At 39.1% G+C, this 18,411-nt stretch overlaps 1 protein-coding gene and 1 pseudogene across 8 annotated transcripts in view; one reads left to right on the forward strand and one right to left on the reverse strand.

Moving 5' to 3' along the window:
- Chd9 (chromodomain helicase DNA binding protein 9) overlaps positions 1–18,411 on the reverse strand; it is a 183,744-nt gene that overhangs the window by 18,907 nt on the left and 146,426 nt on the right. For 6 of the 8 annotated variants that reach the window (XM_041649401.1, XM_041649400.1, XM_041649403.1 and 3 more), the window contains 5 exons: positions 17,852–18,071; positions 11,314–11,516; positions 2,858–3,748; positions 1,966–2,126; positions 745–1,017 (listed from right to left, as the gene is read on the reverse strand). In XM_041649401.1, the coding sequence (XP_041505335.1) occupies positions 745–1,017; positions 1,966–2,126; positions 2,858–3,748; positions 11,314–11,516; positions 17,852–18,071 (1,748 nt within the window). The remainder of the gene's footprint in view (positions 1–744; positions 1,018–1,965; positions 2,127–2,857; positions 3,749–11,313; positions 11,517–17,851; positions 18,072–18,411) is intronic. The other 2 variants (XM_041649402.1, XM_041649404.1) reach the window with 1 other exon arrangement.
- On the forward strand, positions 4,652–11,076 carry LOC121446893 (annotated as a pseudogene).

Here is an 18,411-nt window from a genome sequence, read left to right on the forward strand (position 1 = left end):
ATTTTTTAGAAAGAGTGAAGGCAAAATCCCTGATACACTATTGAGGTTTTCCTGTTTACAAATCAATACAAGAAAAGCACATTAATCTTTTCTATAATAAATATAAACCAAAGATTTTCATGTGAGAAGCGCATGATAATTGTAACACTGTCAGTTTTAGACAGGTATCTCTAGGTGCATTATTCATGACACTTTTAGAGGACATCATCCACAAGTACACATATATACACATATGCATTTTTTTTCTGTATGAAATATGGTCTTATTGTGTGCCCTCTGGTTGCCCTCAATTTCTTCCTGCTCCTTTCTCAGTCTTTAAGGTGCTAGGGTTACATGTGTGTCCTCCACATTAAATCTCACCCATATTTTAGATAGCAAATAATTAAGTTTCAAAGATCATAGTAAAAGAAGCATTACTAATATTAGGGCACACTAAGTGTTTAAGAGGGAAAAGTACACTGGTATACCAACATAAATATATAAAAAAGACCAGAACAGAAATTGTCACATTTTTTTAAGAAACATCTTGTTCAGCAAAACTATACTTGGGAGAGAAACATATTTAATGAAAAGCCCTTTAATGGGATTCAATTTGAAGAACCTAGATATCAGAAGAGAGACAATCCAAATACCATGGATAAGTACGTGAAGGAAGGAAGAGTAAGAGCAGGCAGCCATCTGCAGGAAAAGCATGCTGCACACCGCAATCGCAACCAGGCCCTAGGGCAATAAAAATACACATACGTCTTTGATTTTCACTGTAAACTCCTTTTCGCGTACATGCTTCTTCACCTTTGACATCTGTGTTGACTGTTCATGCTCTTCTTTTACAGCAACGGCTGGGGGCGTAGGTACACTGGGCTCGCTATATTCTGTAGCTGCTCCGGGGCTATCCAGCAGTTTTGTGGTATAGAAAGATGCCACCATGTTAGTATCATAACTTCTTCTAGCTGAAGGCCACTTCCCTTTCAGGACTGTTTGACAAATACTGTCCAAGCGGTTGATCATTACCCGATCCTAGAAAGCAGGTAACATCAAGGCATACTTTTAGTAATTAGGTCAGACCTTAGGAAATCAAATAATCTAAGAGTTTTGATGACTTAAACTAGATATAACACTGTGTGTAGTATGTACATATATATATGTATATATTCTCATATGTATTATAATTCTGTAAATTATTCAAGTAAAAATTCCCTTTGGTGAAATCAAAAGCATTATACCACAAAGATACTCCTACAAAAAAGTCTCGCCTTGAACACACTAAATAGCCCAAGATGACCCTGAACTTCTGATCCTCTTCTTTCCACCTTCTAATAGATCGAATTATAGAAATATAATATAGATGTGTGCCACAGGACCCAGTTAAACCAGAGTCTTTGCACGCTAGGCACATAATCTATTAGTGAAGCTATATCTGTAGCCCTCTTTTTTCTTTGTAACAACAAATATAATACAGGGATGCTTTATTGAAAAAGAAAAAGCAACTTAGAAATATAGAAAGAGAACAGAATCTTCCACTTCCCAGCCTCGTTCCTAAAGGTGCCCTGTACTGGTCCAGTCACATATGGGGATTATGGTAATTCATCATAGCTGCTTTTATCACTGAATGTACCTATTTTAAAACAAACCTTTTGGTAGTTTAAAACTACAAAAGGCACTCACAGTTTGTCATTCTAAATACTCCAAAGTTACACTAAGAAGCATATACATATAACTCATTTAATAGGCAGTAATAATTTATACTTTTGATGCAAATGCCAATGTGTCATCATAAATTTACAATGATCAATTTTTTCATATAAGAGTATTTGCCATTATGTCAGATGTGGTGGTGCACGCCTTTAATTCCAGAATTCAGGAAGCAGAAGAAAAAAAAAGGACAAAACAAAAGAATGTTTACCCATCAAAGCTATTCAGAAAAATTTAAAAATGACCTATGTCAACTGTAACTTATTCATTTACCTTCGGCCAATATGAGGCTGCCAGCATGTAGCCACCTTGTAATAAGCATGCAGACTCTGATGTGCCATTGTTTGCCTGGAAACTGTCCTGGGTCTCATCCTGGGTAGTGCTCAACGATGCAACACTTTCTTCATCATAGGCTTTCACATGAGGGGTACCTTCTAAGGAGGACAATTATAATCACCTTTTAAAATTCACATAAAGCAATTTTATGTAGACTTTTACAATCTTATGTCATTTCTTAAATATTCCACAATTCTCTAAGTAAGGTAACCCTTAGAGCTGGACATGTTGCTTGTAGCAACCCTAAAAGTTATGCCTAGAGAACTGTGACGAGGAACTCAGCTCCAGTAGAAGATGAGACCCTTTATACCAGAGAGGTTCCTGAAAAAGCTTCATGCTGACTTGTACCTTAACTGTTGGCCTGCTGCAAAGACACCTGAAGAAAAAGACCACCCGGCAATACTTGGCTGAGAGAACATCCTTCTACTGACTGTAGATGCCAAGTACAACCTAGGATATTCTTGTTTGTCTTTTTAATCTAAGATTCCTGGAAGTAGCTATAAACATCCTTTATTTGTTCATTAATAAACTTATTCCCGCAATCACAAAGAATGCAAGCGACTATGTAAGACTTCAAACTCCTCTGTCTATTTAGGAATGCCTTGAATACAGAATAGGAATTATGTAACTAACTCTAGTTTCCTCAATCATTCTTTATTTAAAAAAATGTTTAATTGATTTTATTGAGCTATCTCAATCATACTTTTCTAAAAAACTTTATAAGCATAAACATTTAAGCTTACAACTTTGTGCATGTTTCAGTTATTTAAATCAAGCTCTATACATTTTCATTTGAAAAACTCTTAACATAACAAAATTATGCATGTACCTCGCTTTTGGACTTCTTCTTCACTGTCACTTTCTTCGGATGATGATGAAGATGATGATGATGAGGAGGAGGAGGAGGAAGAGGATGCTGAAGAACAAGATGAGGATGAAGAAGAACTAGAGCCTGATCGAGAGTGTGAACAAGAGGAGGAGGAAGAAGAGGAAGATCTGGAAGAACACGTTGAGCGTTCAGAATCAGAGTCTGACTCAGAACTGGATTCGGATCCTCTTTTGTGGACTCTCTGTTTCTTAGAAGCTGGGTTTGGAGTTAGGGGTTCTGTTCTTGCTGCAACCATGCGTCTGTTTGTTTCACTTTTCCCACCAGATTTCTGGTCTCCAGTAGCCTGTGATAAAACACCGTTCTTTGGACTTACAGGCTCAGATTGAACTCGTGTCCTTGTTTCTATAGAAGACATAGATTCTTCTTCAGAAGACTGTGGCTCTTCCTTAAGGTTTTCATTTTTAGCTTTCATATCCTCTAGGAGAGTACCTTTAGCTTCTAGCAGCCTAGGTAAAGAGGTAAGAGGAGAAGCAGAAAGTGCTACTTGGTATTGCTGCAAAAGTGGGGTGCAAGTCCTCGAATGAGCCACCTTACTCTGATTGTAGTTCCTTTGAGCTACCATAAACGAGAGTTCAGGATCACGCAGAATATGATAGTCTGTCCGACTTACTCCATGTTTGGCAGCACCAATAAGCAAATCCCTATCATGAAGGCCACATTCCCACCAGATAGGTAAGTCTGGATTTGGATGACAAAGCTTCAGGCGTTCAAACAACTGTGGGTGTCGAAGGGCCTGTTCCCGTACTTTTCTTAGAAGTTCAATGCGATATAAAGTTCTAGAAGCACGCTCTTCTGTGATTGGTTGAATAAATATATTTGGATCCACCAATTCTATATTGAAACAAGGATCAAAATACTAATTCAAAAATGTTTCATGGGAGATTTAACATAAGGCAACTTTAAAAATGTCTCTATATAATATCATTATAATTTCTAGAATTACAAATATGCAAAATGTTTTTTAAATTATGAAACTCATGAAACATAAGATATCTATATTTTTAAATGAGTAACACATAATTACTTCAGAAGTATGTTACCATAAAGAAGAATTTGCTTTTAAAAAATTCTTGCATGGCAATGGTGGTGTACACCTTTAATCCCTGGGATGCATAGGCAGGTGGATCTCTGTGATTTCGAGGCCTGGTCTACAGAACAAGTTTCAGGACAGCCAGGACTGTTACACAGAGAAATCCTGTACTGAAAAGCCAAAAACAAACAAAACCTCTAAGTTTGCTTATAAATATAATTAGAAGGGTTCAGTGATACCCAATAAATAAATGTAAAACAGGCTTATCTCATAGTGTGTAACATATCTTAGGTTAGAAAGAGATTTTTGTTTGTTTTTCTAAGACAGGGCCTCAAACTTACCAGATCCACCTGCCTTTCCCTCCAGCGTGTGCCACCAAGCCCACGGACAAAGGAATTTTTAATGCTTGAGGAATACATCATCTATCAGCCAAACATCACACAAGTTACCAGGGACAGGGAGTTCAGCTTCAGCATTAGTTCACAGTACATTTGCTTTGGTGAAGTCCTTACTTTGTGAATCTGGTTAATGGCTCTTGAAAATCACTTTTAAAATGTCTCATTACAAGAAGGCAGGGATCAACCTATAGGGCTACACAAAAACCCTGTCTTGAAAAAATTAAGATAGATAGATAGATAGATAGATAGGAAGGATAAGATGAGATTTGGGCAAAAATAGAGTGGGTTATAGTTTATACCCTGTAAATGAATTCAGATGAAGAAGCATTCTACCTTACAGTTGGACTACACAGAAAAACCACTGCAGACAAGACTGAATATATAGCAGGCACTAAAACCAATAGATTCGTTTTTGGGGTTATTTATTTATACTTTATGTGTGTGAACTTTTTTGCCTGTACCATGTATGCAACCATGTGTGCAGCTATGTGTGTGCTTGCTGCCACAGGAAGCTAAAGAGATGGATTTCCATTGTTGGCTGCTATGTGGGTGCTGGAAATCAAACCCGAGTCCTCTGCAAGAGCAGCCAGTGCTCTCAACCACTGAGTCAACTCTCCAGTCCACCAAACAGATTTTTGAAAGTCTGAGCAGAAACAGGGTTTGTGAGACTCCAAGTTATTGTTAATTACATGGGAAAAGATAAAGTATAAAAACATCATGAACTACCCTGCCCAAATGATTCACATGAATACTGTTCTGACAGCACAACCCTCATGGCATTATTAAATATTATACAAAAGATACAACAAACTGGGCATGGTGACAGACAGCTTTAATTGCAGCACTGGGGAGGGCAAAGGCAGGAGGATCTCTGAGATGGAGGTTGGTACGGTCTATATATTGAGACCTTGTTTCAAAAAAATAGAAAAGAGAGCTTGGGCCCGGCAGAATAGCTCCCGCAAAGAAGGGTGGCAAGAAGAAGGGCCGTTCTGCCATCAACGAGGTGGTGACCCGAGAATACACCATCAACATTCACAAGCGTATCCATGCATGGGCTTCAAGAAGCGTGCTCTTAGGGCACTCAAAAGAAATCCGGAAATTTGCCATGAAGGAGATGGGGACTCCAGATGTGCAGATTGATACCAGGTTCAATAAACCCGTCTGGGCCAAAGGAATAAGGAATGTTCCATACCGTATCTGGGTACATTTGTCCAGAAAACGTAATGAGGATGAGGACTCACCTGATGGAGGAAGGTCCTTGGCTAATAAAGGAACTACCTTGGCCCATTTTATTGGTTGAAAGATAGGTGGGAGGAGTAGGCAGAATAGGACGCTGGGAGGAAGAGGAAGTGAGCTCAGTCTCGACAGCTCTCCTCTTGGGAGCAGACGCCTGAGAGAGACGCCATGCCCCGCTCCCGGGATGAAGCTCCGACCCAGGATGGACTAGGCTAGAATCTCCCCGGTAAGCGCACCTTGGGGTGCTACACACAGATGATTAGAAATGGGCTAAATTAATATGTGAGAATTAGCCTAGAAGAGAATGGGCCAAGCAGTGTTTAAATGAATACAGTTTGTGTGTTGTTATTTCGGGGCATAAGCTAGCCGAGCAGGCAGCCGGGGTGCTGGGGACGCAGCCCCGCCACCCCTATTACTACAGATGGCGCCCCACGTGATGGACTAAACCCACTTAAAAATCCTGAGAAGGCTTAAAAACAAGGGAGAGAGAGTTTAACACAGATTTTTGCTGTTTGTTGGTGGTGTGCTGTAGAGAGATTTCCTGATTCGGCAACAGTAGCAGAAAAAACGCTGTGTCATTTTAAAGCGCGACTTCCTGGGGCTGTGCCGCCATTGCGATCTCTGTCTGGCTCCTGCGGAAGACAGAGCTTTTGAATAGAGCATTTGGAGTAAAGTGCTACGATTTGTTTGATGGCAACTAGACTTGCTGTGTTCTCGGGTCTGCTCTGCTTGCTAGAGGCAAGCAAGCGCCTCATCTAAGAGAGGCTTCCTGACTCAGCTTTAGCTGCAAAACCCTGCAGCTCATTAAGAGGTCCTGCCACGAAACACTTAAACAGTGCTGACAAAAAGCTGAACGCATGCTTTTCGGTTTTCAGCCGTAGCAGGAAAAAAGCTGTGCCATTTAAAAATGCCGGCTTTCTGGGCCATCCTGCCAGGGCAAACTCTGACTGTTTGAGGCAGGAGGGCCGGCTGCCGAGAGAGGACCTGAGTGTTGTCTGTTGTAGCTCACTTGCTGGCAGGGACCTTGAAATGCCATACAGTTGTTGCAGTAAACATGGCTACAGCCTGTATATCTGCCATGAGGCTGGAAAGCTAAGGAATGGACTGGATCTAGCTGGCAAAGCCACGCCTTTAGTCCTACTGATATTGCTTGGTAAATTAAAGACTCATGTGGTCAGAAAAAGAGAGATATACAGTAAAGAGAGATTCAAAGACAAAGAAAATTTTTAAATGGTTTAAAGTGTGTTAAAAATATATGCAGACTAAAAGTTGAAGTTCTTAAAGTAAAAAACAAAAAAAGGAAGAGAGTTGTTGTGTGTGGTAGCACACGCCTTTAATCCCAGTGCCTAGAAGGCAGAGACAAACAGATCTCTGTGAGTTCAAGGTGTAGTAGCTTACACCTTTAATCCCAATGCCTGGGAGTCAGAGACAGGCGGATCTCTGAGAGTTCAAAGACAGCCTGGTCTACAGAGTTACTTCAGGTCAAAGATACAGAGAACCAGTCTCAAAAAGCAAAGAGTTAAAAGTAAAAATAAACAAAATAGAGGTTAAAATTAAACGAACAAAGATGGAAAATACACAGAGAATTTTGATACTGTATGCTATTATGCTCTCTTTAAATTATTTAAATGCTGAGGAAGGAGCAACAGATGCTAAAAGATATTTATTTATAAATGCTGCTGAACTAATCCAACATAGATATTTTGATGCCTTGACTTTGAAATTTGGATCTAAGGACATGATGCTTTGGAAAGGAGTTTCTTATTTTGTTTTCACAGAGGATGAGACGCTGTTCATTTCTTCTATTCCGATTTGGTATGATGGACCACGCCCTCCTGAAGGGTTGGTGTGAACGCCTTCAAAAAATTGCTTCGCTCAACTGCCAACTGAGATGAAACTAGCACACAGGTTATACCATGAAAGACCTAATTAACGACGCCCCCATTCAGCAGGAAGCAGTTTGGAGAGAAAAAACTGCGCCCATGTTCCCAAATAATGTTTATAAATGTTCTTTTACATTTAAAGGGGGATATGATATAGATATGAATAATTTACATTAGTATAGATTTTGCTTTATTGATAGAGATTTAAGGTCAATTTTGTTATATATATAAGTGTTTCTGAATTTGATTAAGGTATTGTGATTGTGTAGTTCATTTAAATATGTACTGTATAATTAAGAAATATAGGTTGTTAATGGATAATCATCGATAATAGTAAAGCTTGTAGTCATGTTAGTTAGATTTTCTAGATATATAGAGATATATTTTAGATAGACATTCTTCATGTCTTTCAAAGATTACAGAATAGGACATTTAATGTTTTAATAACTGAGGACTTTTCATGACAATGAGACACTCTGCTCCTGGCAGCACCAATCTACTTCAAGAAGAAGATGGGCATCGAAGAGGATCCTTATGGAGTTTGATAGCCATTTGGGCAAGAAACTGCTCTTGCCTGGACTGTTGCATCAACTGGACACAAAGAACCTGCAGAGAGAGGACTGCTAAACTTGCCTAAAGGTGAGATGGCCTTTCGGGGTTCCTGATTCATGAAAGAGTCTGTGAGACATTCTGCAGGACACAACAGATAGTGACTGAACTGACTTTGAATTTTCCTGCTTTATGGAAATGTCTGCTGGATACCATGGGCCGGAAGGCTGAAGATGGATGCCCCAACGGTACAGAGGAACTTTGGGTGACTGTCCAGGCAGCGAGATGTCTCTGTCATTTCTAGAGTTTTAAAAGTTGCTTTTTTCTTGTTTGCTTAGGTAGTATTGTATCTTTCTGGAGTCTTTGATGGAGTTAAGAATAGTTAGTTATAGTTTTCCTTAGTTATGATAAAGATTATTGTAACTTTTACTTGATAACTGTTTTGTTATATGTAATTTTGCTATGTTAAAGTTAAAGCTTTTTTTTTTGTTTAAACAGAAAAAGGGGAAATGATGGAGGAAGGTCCTTGGCTAATAAAGGAACTGCCTTGGCCCATTTTATTGGTTGAAAGATAGGTGGGAGGAGTAGGCAGAACAGGACGCTGGGAGGAGGAGGAAGTGAGCTCAGTCTCGACAGCTCTCCTCTCGGGAGCAGACGCCTGAGAGAGACGCCATGCCCCGCTCCCAGGCAGACACACGCCATGAAGCTCTGACCCAGGATGGACTAGGCTAGAATCTTCCCGTTAAGACCGGTTCTCACAGATTATTAGAGATGGGTTGATCTGGATATCAGAATTAGCCAGTAAGGGCTAGAGCTAAAGGGCCAAGCAGTGTTTAAATGAATACAGTTTGTGTGTTGTTATTTCGGGCATAAGCTAGCCGTGCGGGCGGCTGGGGTGCTGGGGACGCAGCCCTGCCTCCCTTATTACTACACTCACCAAACAAACTCTACACATTGGTAATTTATGTGCCTGTTACCACATTCAAAAATCTATAGACAGTCAATGTGGATGAGAACGAACCTACTGAATCTCAAAGTTGGAAACTGCCCCCCCCCAAAAAAAAGAAAGAAAAAGAAAGAAAAGAAAATAGAAAAGTGATACAACATCATTCTGTGGTACTCTTGCCAAAATGAACACACTCAATCCAATCATATGAAAACTCAAATCCAAACAGAAGGAAATATGGCAAAATGACTGATGATACTTTCAAAGATATTAAGGTCCATTACGATGAGGAACAATGAAGACACTCAAGTACCACATGGGTGTCCTAGAAAACAAACGTACATCAGTAAAGGCCAAGTGTGGTAGTGATGCGTATAATCCTAGTACTGGGAAAAAAGAGGCAGGGGGACTGTGAGCCAAGAAAAGTCTGTATTACAAGTCTATTTCCAAATCAGCTAGCATATCTGGGAGGCTAAACTGTATCTGTCCTGAATGTCTGCAATTGGTTTTCTTTGTTATTACTCCTGAACAACATAGAATAATAACTATTTATTTAGTACTTACAGTGTGTTAGCCATAAAAGTAAAGCAAACTGAAACTACCCCGAATTTCTTGACACTGGGTAATTAAGATATTTGCTACATTATTTGGCAAACTCACAATAAATATATTAGGAAATAAAAGTAAAAACAGAAACCAGATTTTCAGGAGTTTTAGCAAGCTACTTATGTTTTTACTCTGAAACAACTACTGGACTTAACAGTTATTAATCATGATCAATAAAGAATAGAGGGCTGATAGGGTAGATACACAACTTTGATTCCAGCACCTGGGAGGCAGAGGCAGATGGGTCTCTGAGGTTAAGGGCTACAAAGTAAGTTCCAGGCCATCCAAGGCTACCCAGTGAGAGCCTGTCTCAAAACAAAACAAAACAAGACAAAACGGGGCTGGAGAGATGGCTCAGTGGTTAAGAGCACTGACTGCTGCTCTTCCAGAGGACCCTGGTTCTGTTCCCAGCACCCATATGGCAGCTAAGAGCTGTCTCTGACTCCACACACAGACATGAAGGGAAAATACCAGTGCAAATAGAATAAAAATAAGTTATTTTTTTTTTAAAAAAGACGAAACAAAACACACACAAACACACACATACACAAAGCAATAACAACAAAAACAGAGGGGTATGTAAGAACTATCAGTGGGTAAGAGTACTTGTTAACAAGCCTGATGACATGAATTTAATCCCAAAGAACATACTTGGTGGAGAAGAAAAGCACCTCCCACACATATTGGCCCCATGTGAACACAACAAACACAGGAAAGAGCAGAAGGACTGCACACGGCATGGTATATGCTGAAAGAAGTGCTGACCAATGGCAACAAGTGCTTTCTCTGGGCCTAACAGGAGAGAGTCATCCCAGAAGAGCATCTTAGCTGAAGAGTCAGCTAGCTCACGTGCCATCTTCTTTAGATGATCCTACCAAAATTCTTTAAAACATCTAAAAATGGGGACTTCGTTGTCTGCAAGTTATTAGGTAAATAATCCCTTTCAAAGTTTTATAAGAGGGACTCAAAACATGCTATTTCTGTTTACATTAAAAAACCGATCCTTTAACCTTTCCTCTTCTCATTATAAAGCTATTGTTAAACACATGTCATTTTTGCATTTTTAATTCATTTTGAGAATTTCATACAGTGTATTATGATCATACTCACTCAAAATTCTTCCAGAACTACACTTGTTTCCATACCCACTCAATTTTGTGTTCCTAAAGCACATAAAATACAGTTTGTACTGCCCTTATGCTCTTAGATGTGTGGCCAGTCACTGGTGTAAGGAAGATCTATCAGGGCTACACCTTTAAAGAAAACTCTATAAATTGTCCAAAGCTCCTTGGCTAGGCATGAGATGGCCTGCTCCCTCTCCATGTTGAGATTGTGTAGATCTTAATGTGCTGCTCCATCTAAGAACTGGGAAGGCTGTAAGAGCCAGAGGTAGTGGGTGACTACAAGGGAATAGTGCTTCTTGATACAACACAAGTTATTTATTTATTTTGGTTTTGTTTGACACAGGGCTTCTCTACATAGCCCTGGTTGACCTGGAACTTACGATGTAGACCATGCTAACCTTGAACTCAGAGATCCACCTGCTTTTGACTATATAGTGCTAGGATTAAACAAGTTATTTTCTTAAAATTTGGTGTGTATCGTTTTATCTCATTTTATCAGTGTAGTAACAGGTTCAAGGAACAATGGTCTTTCAGTATAATTTATAGTTCTAAACACTTAGAAATTTCCAATTTTGATAATTTTGTTTATTTGACTTACACAGGGGGAAAAAACCTTATACATACCTTCTTTGGCAGGAAGACGACAAACCCTCCGACACATGGACATGAATGCATACAAATACTTCTCCAAACTGTTATCAGTTTTTTTGTGTAGCCTAGCCATGGCTCTGAATTTTGTCCAATCAAATTGGCCTCTGTCAGGGTCAAAAACTACTCCAAATGTAGACACAACTCTATAAAAGTCAGCTTCTTCTCTCCTTGTCCATCTATAGTGAACCAGATTAAGAAAAAAATACACGTCACTAAAATATTAATAGTGAAAATAAAGACTGCAACACAGCCTTAAAACACTTGTAGTACCTAATACTTTACAAGATTAAATTCAGATTTTAGCCTTCAAAATAATTTCAAAATTCTAGATGACTCATCCATTCATAACTCTATTGATATATACTGCTCTGTTCCTTTAGACATTGCTTCTATATATTAACTAAATGAGAAAACATGCACAGAAGATAAAATTATATGACCTTGTTCTTAAATAAATGACAAAGATACATCTGCAGTATGAAATACTATGTATTATTGTAAAAGTTATAGAAAGAAAGAATTTCAGGAGGGCAAAGAAGAAAGAAGGCTCAGTTCAGACTTGAGTGATCAAGAAAAGCATCAATGTGCCAGCAAGATGGCTCAGTGGATAAAACAGTGCTTGCCACTAAGAATGCTGACCTGAGTCTGATCCCTAGGACACAGATGGCAGAAAAAAAGAAGACACTCTTACAAGCTATATAAGGCCTACACACGAGTATGTACACACACATATACACACCCCACCCCCACACACCAATAAAATAATGTAAGAAGAATCATAAATGCATCACAGGTGAGTGGCACACTGGAGAGTAAGAGGGGACCAGGCTACAATTTGGGTGGAGGGAGAGGCACAGAATAAGCAAAACAGGGAGTATTCTGCACTTCACGTTGGAGGCTGATAAGTATTCCAGATTTATAACAATACAGCTTATATTGAGAACAGAGCGAAGAAAAGCTGGGATCTAATTATAAAAGCTCTAAATGCCTGGCTAAAAGTAATCTCTTTTCAGACGAGTGCTTCTGCCATTGAGAGAGGTCAGGGATCTCCATACTACAATATCTATTTGCACACTAGTTTCCTTGCTTAACTCTTGAATCATCGTGTTAAAGAAGACAATTGTAAAATGTTAATGGCTCATTTTTATCATAGTCATACATTAATGATCATAATACATCAACCTGAGTTCGATTCTCAGAACCCATGTAAAAAGCTACATTAAGAAGATTAATTTGGGGAGCTGGAGAGATGACTCCAAAGTTAAGAGCACTTGCTCTTCCAGAGGACCCAGGTTTAGTTCCCAGCACCCACATGGTGGTTTACAATCATCTGAAATTTCAGTTCCAAGGGATCTGATGCCCCCTCTGACCTCTGTGGACACCAGACACACACATGGCGAACATATATACATGCAGGCAAAGCACTTATACACAGGTAAAAAATAGGTTAATATAACTATGATATAAAATATAGCCTGAGAAACTAGTGAGTCATGAATTATAGACTTGGGTGCAAGGAATATACTGGAAAATGAAGGATGTATTAAATATTAGAATTAAATATTAATCCAAGACAGAAATAACCAACAAAAATAATAGTGATTATCATTACAAAAATTACAACCCAGAACAAGATCCATAAAAGTATGTCACCCCAGTTTCTTGTGTGCTACTGCGGTAATGGCAGTTTATTAGGTAAGTGCTCTATGAGCACAGAAAAGGGGAAAATGCTTTGCTCTAACCTGAAAACATACCACACAGACCATGTGCTTATCTCTGAAAGATGGCCTGTGTTATGGACTAGAGGATAAGAAGAAGAATATTTCAGGTAACAGACAACATAAATTGGGGAACTAAAATTAATTAGGGCATTTTTGGCTGAGGAAATTGTAGTAAAGTTAGAAATGCAAATTAAAACATAAAAGAAGAAAGGCCAGAGGGATGGCTCATCTGTTAAGACCACCAACTCCTTTCACATTGTGCATTTGTTGACTCCTGTTCCAGGCGATTTGATGTCCTCTGGCCTAAGTGGGCACTGCATGCACATGGAGCACATTCATACATGCAGGCAAAAGACCCATACACATTAAGAAAATAATGGGCTGGAAGATGGCTTCATGGTTAAGAGCACACACTACATTTCCAGAGGACTCAAGTTTGACTCCCGGAACCCACATTAGGAGGCCCATAAATGCCTTTACTCCAGCTCCAAGGGGATCCAACCCCTCTTACCTCTTAAGGCATCTGCATTCATATATACATACCCACAGAATTAATAATAAATAATCTTTTAAAATAATAATAAATCTTTAAAAACAAGAAAACCTTAGTTGTAGGAACCTTTGAACTTAGACTTTAGAACATAAGACTTTATACCTATGCAAAATAATGAGCAATCAAATGTCATAAAAACTATTGTCTTAGGAAAATTAATCCATATCTAACAGACCAAACGAAGCAGACAGAGTACTCTAACAAGGGCTACAATTCTTTACCAGTAGCAATGGAGTCTGCTTCTCTTCCCTTAAGTCTAGTCTAGGCTAGTTCTGTGACAGTTTTAACCACAGGAAGATGGCACAATGTAACTGATGAGAACAGACTTCAAGAAATCTGCAACCTCTAAATCCAAGTCAACCAAGGTTTTATCATATACCTAGCCAACAGTCAGAGCACACATCACATTTTTCAAAGATGAGTTTTATTTATAACTATAATCATTGCTTAGCTTATAGGATACATTTGTGTGGGCAAATGCAAGAAACAATTAAAAATATGTATATGACTTTTGCTGAGGTGTTATATACCACAGTAAAAAAAGAAATCAAATTAGTATCTGGTGATAGAGAAATAGTTCTGCAAATTATAAATTTCTGTGCAATAGGCTGTTAAACAGTTACTAATACTTCAGCGTGTAAAAAGAGCTTGCTATTCAGCCAAATTTAGTTTCAATGCTCAAGAAGTAGAGATAGGGACACCTGGTGCAAACAAGCTACCTAAACTAGCCAAAAGGCAGGCTCCAGGTCCACGTGAGAAATATAAAAGGCCAGAAGCACCAAGAAAGACAGTCAACATGAACTGGCCTTTAGACACACATATTTGTGCAGGTACACAATAGTCACACACGTGCAAAAATACCAACTTTTTTTAAAAATATTTACTTATTTATTATGGATACAATATTCTGTTTGCATATATGCCTGCAGGCTAGAAGAGGGCAACAGACCCCATTACAGATGGTTGTGAGCCACCATATGGTTGCTGGGAATCGAACTCAGGTCTTTTGGAAGAGCACGCAATGCTCTTAACCGCTGAGCCATCTCTCCAGCCCCACCAACTTTTTTTTTATGAGTCAGGGTCTCTCTATATTCTCCTGACTAACTTGGAACTCACTGTATAGACCAGCCTGGCCTCAGACTCACAGAGATCCACCTACTCTGCCTCCCAAGTGCAGGGATTCTAAGCGTGCACAACCACACCAGGCCAAAATTCTAACATTTTGACAAATGCTATTATAACCCAGAGAATTTCCGGGGTGAAGTTTTTAGTAAAAAGGCAGAAAATTTGAAATATGAGAACTAAAATTCGATTTAAAAGAGAATAGCCTAGCTGATCATTTCTAAGACAAATATTCTTTCTACCACCATATTTTCACCTTCCTCAAACACAGTGTTTCCTTCTCTCTGGGGTAAGAAAGCATGAATCAAGTATAATTGCACATTCATGGTGAAACAAAAGATCCTATGAGGGCTGGAGAGATGGCTCAGTGGTTAAGAGCATTGCCTGCTCTTCCAAAGGTCCTGAGTTCAATTCCCAGCAACCACATGTTGGCTCACAACCATCTGAAATGAGATCTGATACCCTCTTCTGGCCTGCAGGCAGACACACAGAATATTGTATACATAATAAATAAATAAATATTAAAACAAAAAAAACAAAAGATCCTATGTTTCTAAGTGAGGGTGTATTTAATTTTATGGGAGAATATATGGGGAAAAAGGCTAAGAGAAGTGACCAAATGTGTTGGGTTTTTTTGTTTGTTTGTTTGTTTTTCGAGACAGGGTTTCTCTGTGGTTTTGGTTCCTGTCCTGGAACTAGCTCTTGTAGACCAGGCTGGCCTCGAACTCACAGAGATCCGCCTGCCTCTGCCTCCCGAGTGCTGGGATTAAAGGCGTGCGCCACCACCGCCTGGCTCCAAATGTGTTTCTTTACAGTTTTTTGTAATTTTTATCATTTAAAAAAATTTTTAATTATTGTTTGTGTGTGTGTGTGTAGGAGGAGGAGGTCAGAGGGGATCAGATCACCTGGAGCTGGAGATTACAAGCTCACAGTGCTCCTAACCACTGAGCCTCATACAGCATCATTTTCTGTATTTTTAAAAATTATTTAGTTTTATTTTATGTGCATTGTTGTTTTGCCTGTAAGTATATCTGTGTGAGGATGCTGGATCCCCTGGAAATGGAGTTACAGACAGTAGTGAGCTGTCATGTGGGTTCTGGGGATTGAACCTGGGTCCTCCGGAAGCGTAGCCAGTGCTCTTAGCCACTGAGTCATCTCTCCAGTTCCATTTTTTGTATTTTTAAGAAGCTTCTATTATTTTTCTAATTATTTAAAAATTATAGGAGGAGATAAGGACAAGGAAGAAGAAAATGACAGTAACGGTAATAATAATCCGTAGCACCAGCCTTAGCCACTTGGAATGGCCAGCCCTCTTTAGAATGTGAGCTCTAAGCTGAAACCAACTGCCAGCCACATGAGGAAGGCTACTTTTGATTCCCCACCTCTTTTAAAGTCCAAGCAACAGCTCATGAAGGAGAAAAACTGCCTAATTACAACCCAAATAGTAAAATATTTCTAAAACTCAACACTATTTTCAGATACTGTGTGGGGTGATTGCTGTGGAACAACAGATGACTACAAGGAGATACTGACAGAAGTCAGAATAATTTGGAATTTTAACAAGGAGAGCTAACATACTAGGTTTCATATAAACTAAATTCTAAGATAAATGTTCTGCAAATTAAACAAAACAGAAACTTAACAGAGAAAATTCAAGCACCCAGATTTAACAAAGAGTATTAGTTACTGATATGCTGTTTGTTTTTTTTTAAAGCTTTTGGGGTGGTGATATAGATCAGCCAATAAGGTGCTTAGCTTATAAGCACAAGACCCAAGTTTGATCCCTAGAATCCACACAAAGAAAATCTGGGTGAGGTAGTACAAGACATTAGAACAACAGGGATGGAAGCTGGAGAGATGGCTCAGTGGATAAGAGCTACTGCCCTTCCTGAGGACCTGAGTTCAATTCCTGGCACTCATATCAGGTGACTTATAGCTGCCTGTAACCCCAGCTCCAGGGAAATCTGACACCTCTAGCTTCTGTGGGCACTTGCATTCATGTGCACACACACACGCACACCCACACCCACCCACCCACACACACACATACACACACGTACAATTTTATTCAAATATATGGGGCTGGAGTGCTGGCTCAGCAGCTGGAGAATGGTTCCCTGCATCCATATAAAAGCTCACAACTATTTGATCCAGTCCAGGGCACCCAAGTCCCCCTTCTGAGCCCCTCAGGCACCAGGCCTACATACATACATGTAGGCAAAACACTCATACACATAAAAATAAATGAACAAATCTTAAAAACATATTTTAAGAAAAGAAGTTAGAACTTGTGGTTGAGACTCTTTCCTGTCTTACTTTGTTTTGAGACAGGCTGTCCTGGAACTCACTCTGTAGACCAGGCTGGCTTTGAACTCACAGAGATCCATCTGCCTTGGCCTCCTGAGTACTAGGTTTAAAGGTGCTTGCCACCATGGCAAACTCCCCTGTCTTAAACATCTCTTACACTGTTTTCTCCTCAACAACAATGGTTCCAACCATTTACCTTTTTCTTTTTAAATTTATTTACTTTTATTTTTTATGTGCACTGGTGTTTTGCTTGGTATGTATGTCTGTGTGAGAGTGTTAGATCCCTTGGAAGTGGAGTTACAGACAGCTATGAGCTGCCAATATGGGTACTGAACCTAGGTCCTCTGGAAAAACAGTCAGTGCTCTTACTTCTGAGCCATTTCTCTACTCCTTCTCCTTCCATTTATCCTTTTATAAAGTAGAGGTAGATTTGCTTTCCATCCATTCTTAAATTTTATAAATGTTTTAATGTAAAATAAGATAGACAAAGGTCTATTTAATATAATTTAAGGTTTGGATCTAGAATTTTGATAATTTAAAACTCTATGAATAATTTTATTTAAGCCTTTATTTCTTAAAATTTTCAATGTTAGTAAAAATGACAAAACTAAATATGAAATATGGGTTGTAAATATAAGACAATTATTTTTGCTAGTTTTTTCATAATTCTGTATAAATGTATGAGTATATATACATTTGTATATAAGTCTTTTGCTTTGGCAAATTAGAATGATAATTCAACAACTTCATAACCTCTAGAATGAACATGCATATAGGTACTGTATATTAAAACTTGGTATTGTCTTACCTCTGCTGTCTTTCTATCTTGGCTGCCATTTTAGGATTAAGAGTGGCTTCTTCATAAACTGGCTGCATTACACTGGCAGGCACGGAGTAACTTGGCTGTATTTGCTGGATGTGTCTATTTTTATTAGTTCGTTGATATGCAGTGATGAGACGTCTCAACCGTGTAGTCAGAGCTGACGGAGTAGGCCAATAAACTTTATCCCCTTCCATCAATTGACCATCTGTATTTAAAGAAACTTGAATCAATAAAAACAATAAAACCTAAGCAGATATTGGATGAAGCTCACAAAAGCTGAAAACTTTATAGTTATAATTTTTCCTTTATCCTGTTTATTGGAAGGAAACCAACCAAATCTTTCATCATAAAAAAGAGAGAGAGCCAGGTGGTAGTGGTGCACTCCTTTAATGCCAACACTTGGAAGGCAGAGGCAGGTGGATCTCTGTGAGTTTGAGGCCAGCCTGGTCTACATAGCAAGTTCCAGGACAGCCAGGGCTGTTACATAGAGAAAACCTGTCATGGGGGGAAAAAGAGTTGCTGGACACGGCATCACACATCATTCA

This window comes from Microtus oregoni, unplaced genomic scaffold, assembly GCF_018167655.1.
Source record: "Microtus oregoni isolate MIOR12 unplaced genomic scaffold, Mior012 000004F_ref0000308, whole genome shotgun sequence".
NCBI classification, from domain to species: Eukaryota; Metazoa; Chordata; class Mammalia; order Rodentia; family Cricetidae; genus Microtus; species Microtus oregoni.